Source organism: Harpia harpyja, chromosome 1, assembly GCF_026419915.1.
Source record: "Harpia harpyja isolate bHarHar1 chromosome 1, bHarHar1 primary haplotype, whole genome shotgun sequence".
NCBI lineage: Eukaryota > Metazoa > Chordata > Aves > Accipitriformes > Accipitridae > Harpia > Harpia harpyja.
Window position 1 is genome coordinate 47,150,416 of NC_068940.1, and position 13,249 is coordinate 47,163,664.

The window sequence follows — 13,249 nt, forward strand, 5'->3', positions numbered from 1 at the left end:
AACCATGGAGATTGTATTTATTATTAGAACAGAGGAGAGGCTGCTTTACTGATTTGTATTTACAAATCTATTGGCAAAGAAAATAATATCCAGTGTCATTTATTAGCCTATTTTACAGCCCTGGCAAGAAGCATTCAGTTGTAATAGCAGCAAATGCCTACAGTTTGATTGACTGCTACAGCTAAGTGCAAGGAATAACATGGATCACCTACATGGTGTGGCTGGCTGTGGGCGAAGCCCAAGACAGGCACATGCATCTGCAGCCCAAAGAGGAGGGCAGGCACTACACGGCTGCTCCAGCCCACAGAGGGGGGGCAGGATGTGGCACCCCAAGCCTATTCAACGATTCTAATTTCAGTACAATATGGCAGAGCCGGTCCCCCTACCTGTCTCTACATTTCTGGGAATGTAGCCCCACATCTGAAGTACAAGTTGTTCAGCATTTCAGAAGGCCAAGCTGAGCTGAATGGCTTCGATGGGATGGGATGGGATGGGTGTGTGAAACAGATCCTGACACATTTTTGGGGGCATGTTTGACAGAGCTAATCCTGACATGGGAGCAAGATTTCCTGGCCCATTGGACCACAGAAGCACCTGGTACAAGGAGAGGAACCACAACCTTGTTCAGCTGGGCACAAACCGAACTCCCTCTGTAGAGTTCATCTGAGCAAATGTCGGCCCTGGAAACCCTGTTCAGGCACTTCAGGAGATCCAAGCAGCCAGTAGGCTTGGGACACTCTCTGCACATGGCACCTTATGCCCAAATGTTTAGTACAGATTCAGACATCAGCTTTAAACCTCACTACTAGCAGGGCTCAGCTCCCCACTGCAATCGGAAGAGGATGATCCCAGGTCCCCACTTGAAAGGGAGAGGGATGCAGAAATGCAAATGAAACCTTGGATGCTACCAGCAGACTTAGCATTGCATGAGTAATCCCAACATGCAGCTTTTTGCAGCAGACCTGCCTCCAGCAGGGAAAACACTTCAAAGGAAGAGAAGAGTAATACCAGGATGCCACCGAATTAGAAATTGCTGCTTGCTAAGGAACATGCAACAGTATCCAGAAGCTGCGGGGAAATCCATGCGCTGCCTCTGAAAGACACCGTCCTTGCTGTGCCTTACTTCTGGTGGCACACAGAAAGCCACAGGGGTTTAACAGCAGCAGTAAGAATGCTGACCTGCCTGCCTCACACCACTCCTACACAGGCTCCAGCACATCTCAGCCACTCAGACCTGCCTCTTCCTTTCTCTTCCCTTCCTTCCCCTTCCCTTCCCAACCTCTCTGTAAATCCTCTGGGAATTAGGCGGGAAGCGCATAGGTGCCACAGTTGACTCCAGGCAGTACGAGCATTTCACAAGCACATGGCAATGTGCTGCTCTGCCTGGAAAGGCATATCTGAGCACAGGTACTGTTGAGGGCCTTCCCAGCTTTCTTTAGACCTGGGCTGAACCAGAAGGATGGCCAAAACTGGTATTCAGTCCCCGGCAGAGTGGTCTGGGAAGGATGTGGTACCAGGACAGGGGGGTGCCAGAGCCATGAGGCTGGTCTGAGCATGGCCTCAGATGCCCTTCAGGAAAGCCGGTGTCAGCTCACGTTGCCCATAGCAGAAAGGAGCTGCAAGGCCACTGGGGTTACCCCTCCAGAGGATACGGCCCTCGTTAGGAGGACGCCAAAGAGGTTGTTTATCTGTCTGTTGTCAGGTGCATGGCCTTCCTCTTGTCCCCAGCTTCCGTGGCGTGGGTGGGTGCTGGTTTAGCTCAGCACAGGGCTGGTCCCACATGCTGACCACATGCTGCTGTGCAGCTCTGAAGCCGCCTAAAGGAGAAGGTGAGGTGGATGATGTGTGGATCTGGCCTGCCAGGGCTCCCAGCTGTGGGATGTCTGCCTACCTGCCCACCAGCAGCAGAGGCTCAAACATCTCCTCTCCCTGGGCCGCAATGTGCTTCCACTGACCAGCACAGTCCAAGGAACCTCTCTGCCTCAGCGAACCCCCCCGCACCTTCACATCCCTCTACCCACAGCATCGTCGGCTGTCAGAACAACCCTCACACCTCCAACCAACAGTCTGCAGAGGTGAACCAGGCTGGCTCCATAGCACTGGGATTATCCCCAATGAGGCAGCATCTCCCCAGAACCGGGTCATGCCGCAACACAGGAGTGATGTCCTCCTACCTGAAGCCAACTCTGCCTCCAGAAGGGAGATGGAGAGTCTCACTGCCCCAGGTAGCGGTTTCTCACAGATGTCACAGCCCTTTCAATGAGCAACCAGTCCTGTGGCTCCAAGGAGGAGGGCTGCTCCCCTCTGACACATGCTGGAAGGCCAGGAACCACTGAATCTGGCCTGGCATGCCCAAGGACTTCCTGGTGCTGGACAGCTCGAGCCTTCCAGGAGTGTGTAGTCCTTGTCCTTGAGGTCATATGCTGGGAGATGCTCAGGGGCTAACCCAGGGTGTGACAACAGCAAAGACAATGGAAGAAACCTAAGTGGAGAAGACTTCAGGCACCCAGCAACTCCCCCAGAGCAATGTTTTGGATGCCAGGGCCAGCAGCTCAAACCAGCCCTTTGATGAAGCTCGTGTCCAAGTGCACTATCAGCATGCGAAGAAAGGACATTTCTTTGCGTGTGTTCTCAAAGATAATGCGAGGGTCGTCAGACTGGCAGCGCAGGCAGTTGGGGGCCATCACCATGGCCAAGTTATTCACATCCATCTTCGTTCTGCCCACATTTGATGGCTGAGCAAAGATCTGCAGATAATAAGACATTCAGCTGGAGCAGTGGAAAAGGGCAAAAGACTCCAAACATGTGGCCTAAGAAGAGGTGCAAGGAGAGCAGAGATGTGGCCTCCCTAAAGGACAATGTCCCAAAAGCCACAGGTTCATAGGGGAAGACCACTATGCTCTGATATAGCCGACAGCGTGGGAGCCTCAGCAGGCAGGGAACACCTTGCAGATCTCAACGTTTGGGACCAGGCCTATGCTCTACAAGATCAGGAATACTGTTTATTGCTCCCATAAGGGACAAAGGCAGCAGACCCCCCTCCACCAATCCCACGTTAAATACAGGTGAGAGGTCCTAAAACCCTGCCGATGGCCCACCACAGCTGTCCCACTAACTGTGCCCCATGTGCTCCAGGCTCTTGGCCAGCAGTGGGGGGGCAGGACTGCAGGGGCTGCCTACCTGCAGGAAGTGTATGAGGTAACACAGCACCAGTCTGTTAAGCTCCGGCAAAAGCTGCACGACAGCCACGGCAGCATCAGGGTTCTCATAGTTGCTGATACACTCTTTGTAGAACTGCTGGGGGATCACGGGCTCCTCCAGCTCCCGATACCAGAGCTTGAGAAGAGAGGCTGGGCAGAAAGCAGGGTGCATGAGAACAGCTCTGGTGACCTCCCCACCACCTTCAGAGGCAAACTTGGCAGCGAGACTCAATGCCCCAGGAAACAGAGGGCAGAGAAGGTATTCTGCACTTGTCCTATTTCACCTTATTTCAGTCTTGGCTCTGAAATTCTCAGGCAGCCAAACTGGCCAGTTAGAGGGAAACGCTGGCTCTTATCTACCTGCTCCTCCAGGAAGCAGCTCTGGGGCCACCTAAAGGAGAGGCCAATGAGACCTTGGAGCTAAAGAGCTGCTCCTGAATGACTCCCAGCTGCTCTGCATGCTGCCCAGCTTGCATAGCCTCACTGTGCTGGCGCCAGCTGGAGGCAGAGGTTCCCCCACCGCCCCCCGTATTTTTATTATGGGCAGTATTTGGAAAGGCAGTGGAAAGGCACAGAATGAAAACCCAGTTAGTGAAGACAGCCTGGGTACACGTCCCCAGGCAGCAGCACACCTCCTGGGCTGCTCCTGTACCTTCCCCTCCGCACTGTACCATGGCTGAGGCTGCAGCACACACATCTGCTGCATTCCTATACCTGGGATGTTGGGGTCACTGAGGCTGCTTGGGATTCTCCACTGATCCACCTGCAACTTCAATGCATTGACTTCATCTATGTCACCAGGTATCCTGCAAACAGAGACACAGCAAAGGTGCTTCAGAGAGTGAGCAGGGCAACGTGCCTGGTGTGGCAGCTGGCCGGCAAACCGTGGCTCCAAAGCTGCTTCTGGGGCCCCAGGGAGAAGGGAGCATGCACCAGCAGCAGCTACAGAAGCAGTTCCTCAGAGAGAATGCATTACCTGTTTTTAAACACAGCTTTCAAGTGGGGGTAGAAGAAATGCTTGTCTCCTTCCCACTAGCTCAGACAGCAACTATCATTCTGTCCTCAGAAGTGATTATTTTCTGTAACTAGGCCTCTCTGCAGCATGTTCAGTCCAAAGATAAGAAGCATCTCTGGCTAAATATACCAAGGTATTAGAAAGCCTTACAATCCAAGGTTGAGTCTTTTGCTAGCTACCTTAAATCAAGTTTAGCTACTGAAAAACTAACACAAATCTTAAATAATAATAATAAAAAAAACCCCAAAACCAAACCCAAACCAGAATCCCCTATGTTCACCATACAGATTCTTTGTCTCTCTTGACTCCTCAGCATCATCTTGTGCGTCATCAAGGCTGATGAGCTGCATTTGATGAACTGCTCTGCCAGGGACCCAAGAGCTCATCCCTTCCCTGCACTGGCCAACTACTTCTGTTGATGTTGATGAAAGTTCAATGCCTTGCCTAGGTACGTGCTGTCCTAAGTAGTTCAAGTCACATCTATGCTGTCCCCTCTGTGCTAATGCATGCAAATGGGCTAATGCTACTTTAAGAGGTGATTCCTGAACCTGGGAAAGGTCGGGTTTTGTCTGATCCACGGCAGAGTGCTATTCTCAGGGAAGAGGAAGCACAGGGAGGTCAATCTTGACCTCTCCGCTTTGAGGACTGACATGTGGGTGGCTCAAAAGTAACACAGCACCCCAAAAGCTCACCTGAAAATCCCCTCCGTCTGTTCTCCTCCCAGAGCCAGGACCTGCTGCGATAGCTGCGTCTGCACCCAGGGCAGCTTGTTACCCGGGTACATGTCCTGCTGCCGCAGCATGATTTCCTCCAGAGAGCTGCCAAAGAGCGATGGCGTCACAATGGCATTCCTGGCATGCATTATCTCTTCCACTGTCGGTTTACGGAGGCCCTGAGGACAGAGAAGAGCTCAGTGCAGCTGTGGCACAGCCAGCCCACAGAGAAACAGTGACCTGGGGATGGTGGTGGTGAGCAGCCAGGATGGAGGGGGCTGGCCATGCACGTGGACACCTCACCAGCCTCCTGGCGGCACAGTTCTTGCTCTGCAGCCTCCACCTCCTAAAATCAGGGTGGGGGTTGAACTCATCAGGCCCAAGAGGAGCAGAGAAGCTGCTGCCTGTTGGCAGGAGACCACTTTGGAGAGTTCGGGCTGTTTTTGCAGGGATTCTGTTGCCATGTTTTGCACATCTGGGAGGCTGCTCCAGCTGTAGCTCTACCTGCTGGTGTGGTGGGAGGAAGGATGGAGCCCAGCCTGTCCCCAGGTGTGGTGAGGTCAGCAGAGGGCATGTGTATACCAGCCTGGCACCGGGTGAGCGCTTGGCCACGGGACAGCTGAAAAACAGCCTGTTGGAGAAGGGAATTCCAGGTATGTCCAACTCTAGGGAAAGCTTTGCTCTCAGAGGTGCTAAAGCTCTCTGAAAAGAGGGCACCAGGACCTGTTGCTTTTGAAAGACGCCAACACTTGAAAGGGGCTTTGAATCTCCCCTGGCAGAGAAGGAAACAGAGCGCTGTCACAGGGGCAACAGGCTGCCCAGCACGGCGGCCATTCGGCAGCATCCCCACAGCCAAGCGGGAGTGTGACAGAGGGAAAGCTCCTGCGGACCCCTCAGAGGGTGGCAGCCACCAGGGCTGCAGTTGTGTGGGATGTGTGTCTGGACACTTCTTGTCCTGCCCCCGCAGGGATGCCAGGAGCCTTCACCCCTCCCGAGGTATTTCAGCTATTTGCTCACTGTACACAAAGTCCAGATGGCAGGAAGGCCCCAGAGGGATTTGCAGAAATAAAAGACACCCCGATCTGGCTCGGAGACCTAGAACAGACAGGGTGAGGCTGCCTGCCAGCTTTCACAGCCCTGCACAGAACCGTGTGAAGGAAAGGGAGGAGCAGGATTTCCAGATAACACAGAGCACAGAGGCTCCCCTCTGCATCAGCCATCCCTGCTGTGTGATTTTCTGAACTGGGAATGAACAACTCTGCAGTAAACCAGCTGCAACACCTGGCCCATGCAAGCTCTCAGTGGCAAAGGGAGACTCTCCCTGCACCTGAAGAAACCAAATGATGGGCATCCCCTGCACAGACAGCTCCTCTTACCCTGGAGACAGGTAAACATCAGGTTTGTCCTCCTCGTCCCTAAGGCCAGGGAGCATAGAGCCATGCAGCTGCCAGCATGGCAGGCACTGCTGTCTGCCAGGAGCATGGCGAGACCTGGGCAGCAGCCTTCTCCCACACATTCATGGGGAGACAAGCCCTGAGCAAGCCTCCCCCACTAGCTCTATGTCCATTTCCCATCACTGAATCAGCGGTGACCTCTGAGAGTCAAGGGGCCGATTGCTCTGGGACCTGGGAAGCAGAGTACTGCTCGGGCAGCCTACAGGTCCTGGAGCAGGGGCAGCCACTCACCTTTTTGCCTCCGGTGACGGCTACTTTCTGGAGTTTCCGGTAGCAGTATTTGGCGTAAGTGCTGATGGGCAGACCTGGTGGGAAGGAGAAACGAGCAGTCAGCATGCAGCGCCATGCACCCACCACACCAGAGCCCTTCAGAGAGCACCAGCACAGCAGTGCACACTGGCACAAACAGCCACCCCCCTTCTATGCAGCCTGTTGTGCGGGCAGGGTAGAGGGACTGCCGAAACCTCACACTGAGCGCCCCAAAGCCTCCTGGCCCTGCAGCCCTGTGGCAGGCAGCGTCAGTGGAAGTAGGTGCTTGTGCTTGGAGGGATTTGTCCTCTGAGTCAAGACTCGTAGCTCTGCACCTCCCAGCCCCACTTCTGCAGATCTCCACCTCTCGCAGAGGCAGCTTGATCCTGTCCTGACTCAATGCAAGGTGCCCGTTCGGCATTCATAGCCCAGGCATGCATGCGAGCGTGAGTCCTTGTTCCCGGCGGCGTGGCTGGAGTTACATGGCTCACAGACACAGGGCTGGGTATTTACATATTGCCAGATCTCAGCCAAAGAGCACGCAGAGCCAGCCTCCTGCCAGGAAAGATTTCAGTGTTTTGAACATATTGTTTATGATTTAAGAACTGCAGTCCTGGACTATGAGAGAGGAAGCAGTAGAGAAAGGCGTGCAGGGCCAGAGAGGCAGCGCCAGCACCAAGAGTGAGCTCAGGATGCAAGGAGAGGTGTGGAAAGGTGGCAGAATCTCTCTCATCTTCCCAAAGCCCTGCAGAAGGCTTCCTCACTCGCCTGCCTGCAGACTCCTCCAACCCAGTGTTGTATTGTGATGCTCAGGCGTGCTCTGCGATACGAGGAAAATCAGACACACCAGAGCTTGGTGCAAAAGCTGCAGCCTTCTGCAAGAATGGCTGCTCCAGTTGCACTTGGTTCAGTGAACTCTGAGGGCGAGCAGAGCCAGGATTCACAGAGCTAATCCCCCCGTGACACCAAGAGAAATGTTTGCACTGACAGAGCACTGATTGCTGGGAGAGTTTTTTCAAAACTGTTGGCCTTTTGTTCTTTTTCGAGTCAAACCCAAAGTGCTTGCTGAAAGCAGTGAATAGATCTGCCCTATTTGATTCCCTGCCAGGCTTAAAGCTTGCAGCAGAGTTCAAAATACTTGTGGCTTTTAAAATCTACATTCTGGTCAGATGCTGCGTATTTTAGATCAGCCTTTCACATACTCTGTGGCTTAGGTAAGCTGGTCAGGAGCCTGGAGTTCCTCAAATCCTCTCAAAGCAGAGGGAGGACAAGCTCTACCCAAGCAGAACAACTCACAACGGTGAGACATCCACTTTCCTGCGTTCTCCTCTCAGCCAGCAGACAAACCATAGTCCTTGGCTCCCCATGACAAAACAAACACCCCCTGCCTCAATCAATCCGCTTGACAGCTGGGGCGGAGCCTCTCTGTAACACTGGAGCAATGCCAAAGGAAGTACAACAGCATCCCCCTCTCCTGCAGGCAATGGGAAGGAAAGTCAATTTTAAGAATTTCTCTCTCTTGGGAATATCTAAAGCAAAATATTCCCCGAATGCAAAAACCCTGCTAATCCCAGGCATGATTTATACTGGAAATGTCTAAGGATTAAAGAAAACAAACCCAATGAGCTGCTTTGTAATGCTTCGCTATTCCAGGTTACGGCTTATGTTGTTAAAATGTGTAGACGCACCCAGATGTAAAGTGTCATCTGCTTCACGAAGGAGGGAATGGGAAAAAGACTGGACTGTGTCTCTGCATCACACCAATTATGCGGGAGGCAGCACATTCAAAACCAATAATAGGAAATGTTTTTTCACACTGTAATTAGACCATGAAACCATAATCGCCCTAAGAGTTTAACAAGGTTTGCAAAGGAACTGGTTGCCTTGAAGAGCCTGCAAAGCTGATGTGTGGGCAGCAGCCGGACATGTCTGCTTGAAGCCTGTTTTGTACTGTCCCAGAAAGCTCTCCAATCCTGGGAAAAGCCTAAAACCTACATCCTGCCGTTTCTGCAGAGAGGCGTCCTGCTCCCAACGATGACCAAGCTGCAGCCTCTGACCCAGAGGGGACTGTTGGAGTGGAGCCAACCAAATTTCAAGCAAATAAACTGAAAACTAAACTTGCCCTGCCCCATGTGCAAGGGGCTGGACACATTACTGCCCATGGACCTGAATCGCCAAAAGAGCAAAGGGAGCCCTGAGGAATACGGTGACTAGCACTCGGCCACGGCAGGCACAGAATGAATGGCTCCCGCAGGGGCTGACACCTTAAATGTGCAGCGTGCAGCCTCCCTGCCATGTAGCAGAACTCAACCGCCCCAATGCGAGCGCTCCCGGCTCCCAGCACATGTGCAGAGTGAGATGGGCAAAGGAGATGCAGAGAGGCTGGGAGGCAAGTGGTGAGCTGCAGAGGGAAAGGTGAGGGAGAGGAGCAGAATTTAGCTTTAGCCTCTGCTTTTCCAAACAAGCGACTTGACCTTCTGGCTGTTTTAAAATGCTCAACTAGAGACCAGCTCCTGGCATTTAGCTCATCACACAGGGTCAGTTCTCCTAACAAGCAGGCCAGGTACTCCCTCTGCTCCCCAGCTCACACCCCTTGGCACAGGGACAGGCAGCTTTGCCTGCATGGGCTGGAAAGGGCTAATACTGAAGGCAATTCCACTTCTCTGAGCACACCATGAATCTGTGAAATCCAAGTTGATCTGTTATTTCCTGTGGTACCACAATAGCCCCAGGAGCTCAGGAACAGAAGAATACTAACAACCCACACAGTGAAAAACAGTTTGCAAAGGAAAATATTCTTCCATGTGCTGGCTTAGAAACATATGTGAAGAGCTTCTTAAAGAACCTCTGCTTTTATAACAAGTTAAAATCTAGGCGGGGCACATGCAGGAACATACCTTCTGGAACAGACTTGAACACTCTTCTGCCAAAAAATGTCTTTAAAAATGCAGCAAACAACATGGATTCAGAACCCGGCCACAGGACACGCATTTTAGCAGAGCAGAAGCTGTTGTCTGAGTATTTCTCCTACCTACGGTGGCCTCTCACAGACCTCAGCTTGGCACAGTCAGAGGAGGCTCTCAGACCAGGGCCCCATCCTGCTGTGCTCCTTAGCACAGGGGTAGGCCTCCTGAACAGCTCAGCTAGGCTTTGCACCAGTGCCGCTCTCCTGGCTTAGATCTGCCCAGGCACCCCTATTTTATGGCATTGTTTTAGCCCCTCTTCCTCACACCACCAGTGCATCCTTCTGCATCCCAGCAATGCTGCTCCATCACCATTCCCTACATGGGAAATGCCGTGCTTCGTCAGCCCAAAGGACCATACGAATCAGCAACCTGCATCTGCCACCAGGAGGATAAGAAACAGATACAGGATGTCTGAAAAATGAGTATTCCCCTGCAAAAATCTCCCAGCTAACAGCAGATGGGAGATAGCCTGAGGCAGTGCTGCATCTGGACCATTGACCATCAACTGACAGACCTCCCTCATTTGAATTTGTCCCATTTGTTCCTAAACCTGTTATTCTCCTAACCTGCCGACTCTTAACGATTTAATTTTGTGCTTCAGGACAGAGCGTTCTTAAGCCTGCTGCCCAACAACAAAACCAGGCGGTTTCCAATTCTTCCGCTACGACAAACAACGAGAAAATTTCTTCCTCTTGCTTTCCCCAGGTGACCTGCAATTTCTTTCAGCCCACTGACCTTCGCCCCTCCTCTGTCCTCCAGGTCCAGCTCCTGTGGGGCTTCCCCTGCTGCACTCATCAGCCCTGGAGGGACCATGGGCAGGACATGCAAAGTGGGCACAGCACTACTATGGCTGAGTGCTGGTTTGCTTTGTCCCTTTTCTACAAGCTCCTGATCCTCTGGTTTCTGACCACTTCCCAGCACTGTGTATACACATTGCTGGAAATTTATATACAAGGTGCAAAATGTCTTTCCCACCCTGAAACAGCTATATAGGAGCCTGCCGCTGCACATGCAGTTAGGGACGTCTCTCCCATGTATAATACTTCGTTTTTGTTGACACCATCTCTGCTGCTTGATAGCTCACTCACCCTTGCTAGATCCTTCTGCACCTTTAGTTTTTACAATGCTGAATAATTTTGTACCAACAACGAGCTGCCAGCTCATTATTTGCCTCCTTGTATAGACTCAAAGCCCAGCTTACATTCCTGCAGGATCAGCAATCCTCTTTCTGAAAACACATGATTTATTTCTACCTGTTATTCTTCTGCCTTCCAATGGGTTATTGATCCATGAAAAGATCTCACACCACCTTCGTATTTCATTTACTCACAGAGAATTACACTAGAAGACGAAGACTGCAAAGGTAAGCATGGGAAACTTCAAAATTATTTCTTTGGGTGTGTGTCAGATGATAAATGTTTACTCACCCAAGTGTTTACTTACAAGCCTCTGCACTGAAAGAAGTGCGTGTGTGTGTGTGTAATCACTGCTTTAACTCCATTTTTCACTGAAAGACTTACATACATGTCTACATACGTCTATTCAGTTCTGTTTGAAGACAGTACATTTAATTTCCTTGTGGATTTCTCTGCTAAATTGCTGCTACATCCATAAGCATCTAAGTATTTCAGAGCTACTAATGAACAACTTCTCACATTAGCCTTGCAACTTCAGGGAGCTGCATTCTACCCACCCCTCACATGTCTGGCAGGCAAGGCCAGTGGAGCAGACATAGGCATCCTGAAGAAAAGCCTGACCTTTCCAGTCAGCAGCAGATAGAACCTGGCGTGTTCCTGCAGATCTCCCCTTACTTCAGGTGCAGCTCTGAGGTCAGGACCCAGAAAAAATCCTCAGCGTTATTGGTCACTTGTGAAAAAGCTGGTTCAAGTGACCTGCCAGCCCTCCTGCCTCTTTTGCTGCACCCCTCACCATGTTTGCAGAAGCCAGCAGGAGCCTGCAAACCAGCTCATTTATTCTAAAGCTCCAGTTCACTGCCAAAGCAGGTCTTCTGTGTGCCAGAAAGCAGAGAGGGTCCAGCAAAGGGAACAGTGTGTGACCTGTCACCAGAGCCCCATCTGAGGCCACACAGGCACTTCAGACTTTCAAGTGCTTCGTTCTGGAAACTCTATAAAGCTATCCTGGCATGCCTTTTTCATAACATTTCATATATATTTTAGATAGTTTTTCCCTAAAACTAAAAAATATATCTCTATCCTCCTAAGCACAACTCCAGCACATGCAACATAGACAAGCAATTGCACAGAAGAGCCTGCTCAGCCCACAAGACAGAGCACACCCTGCCCAAAGCAATCTCCGGGGAGTTGTCCCATGAAGATATCAAAGTCCCTCCGAGCACAAGCAAAATGACTTTTCAAAGGCTCAGAATGGGCTGAACTCTCCAGGGCCTGAACAGGAAAGGAAAAAGACATATCCCTACCAGAAATATAATCCCTCTGTGCAATTTCAGGTCTCTGCTCCAAATCCCACTGGAGACAGAGAAGTGATAGACACTCTTACTGCAGGGGCTGTGACCAAGGGACCTCCTCAGTCACCTTCCAGGCTTGCAGCTGCTTTGGGGGAGCAGTGACACAGGGAAGCCACTGCAGGAGAGCGCAGCTGCCATGTCTGCACAGGCGTCAGGTAGGGCTCAGCAATGCAGGGAGCTGGACTCCAGCTCTCCCAGATTAAAAATACCAAGGCCACATGATATAAACTGCTGCCTGATATGAATTCACAGGGTTGGCGCAAGTTTCCTGAAAGCAATATAAAAAAAAAATTGAATGGACTTTGTCTAGCAAGACTTTAGCCAGATAAAAGTATTATTCTGCAACCAGTAGTTAAAACCTGAGGCTGGAGGAATATGTGAGCTCTTGTTCATTCAGCAGAGATGCTATTGCAAGCCCTGGACTGCAGAGTCCAGGAAGCGTGGACAAGAGGAAGCCACTACTGGAGAGAAAAAGGCAGTGCTCTTTGCCAGGTATCAGTGTCCTCCCTGAAGGTCCTCAGGTTGGGTGGTGGTTTACAAAATCCACTACTACAATTGAGACAGGTTCTTTTCAACACGCTGGCTTGTATGGCTTTTAGCACTGGAATGTGCTATAGGAAACTCAGTGGCATACACAGACCAGTTGAACTACAGCCCCAGGTCTGCATACAAATTAAAATCCCTTTTCTCACACAACTGTGAGTGAAAGGGGTCCAGACCTGCCGCCACACTGCTACATGTCCCACTTGCTGCCCAGCTGCCACCCACACTGCTGATCCATGCTCTAGTCAAACCTCTCACACCAGCCACCTGCAGTAAAATTCCGCAAATCTAAGTCTATGCACTTAAAGAAATGATCTGATTTTCAGTGGAGCTCAGCATCCCTGTCTGTCTGAGGTCAGTGTGGTCCTCCCTCTTGGCTCCCTGCATGCTGTGCCTGCCTTTACCTTCATCCTCAGTGTTTTGTTTCCTCTTTTTCCTGGATTTTGAGTTCTTCTTGTTTTTCAGATCCACAAGCTCCTTGATGCGCTGGGCAACTGAAAATTCAAAAGAGGCTCTGGATTAATAATGTGGAATGATAAAATACCAAATCCCAGAACTGCCCTTAGACATGGTAGCCAGTCTAACTCCAGCATGAGGAGGTCTGCTTGGGCAAAGGTCCTGTAC

The 13,249-nt window shown here is 51.2% G+C and overlaps 1 protein-coding gene across 3 annotated transcripts in view; it reads right to left on the reverse strand.

Moving 5' to 3' along the window:
- Positions 1–13,249, reverse strand: part of LOC128143892 (rho GTPase-activating protein 39-like) — a 58,233-nt gene continuing 44,984 nt past the window's right edge. For all 3 annotated transcript variants that reach the window (XM_052791835.1, XM_052791825.1, XM_052791816.1), the window contains 6 exons: positions 13,030–13,119; positions 6,614–6,687; positions 4,908–5,107; positions 3,915–4,006; positions 3,181–3,350; positions 1–2,747 (listed from right to left, as the gene is read on the reverse strand). In XM_052791835.1, the coding sequence (XP_052647795.1) occupies positions 2,553–2,747; positions 3,181–3,350; positions 3,915–4,006; positions 4,908–5,107; positions 6,614–6,687; positions 13,030–13,119 (821 nt within the window). In that variant the 3' untranslated portion in view covers positions 1–2,552. The remainder of the gene's footprint in view (positions 2,748–3,180; positions 3,351–3,914; positions 4,007–4,907; positions 5,108–6,613; positions 6,688–13,029; positions 13,120–13,249) is intronic.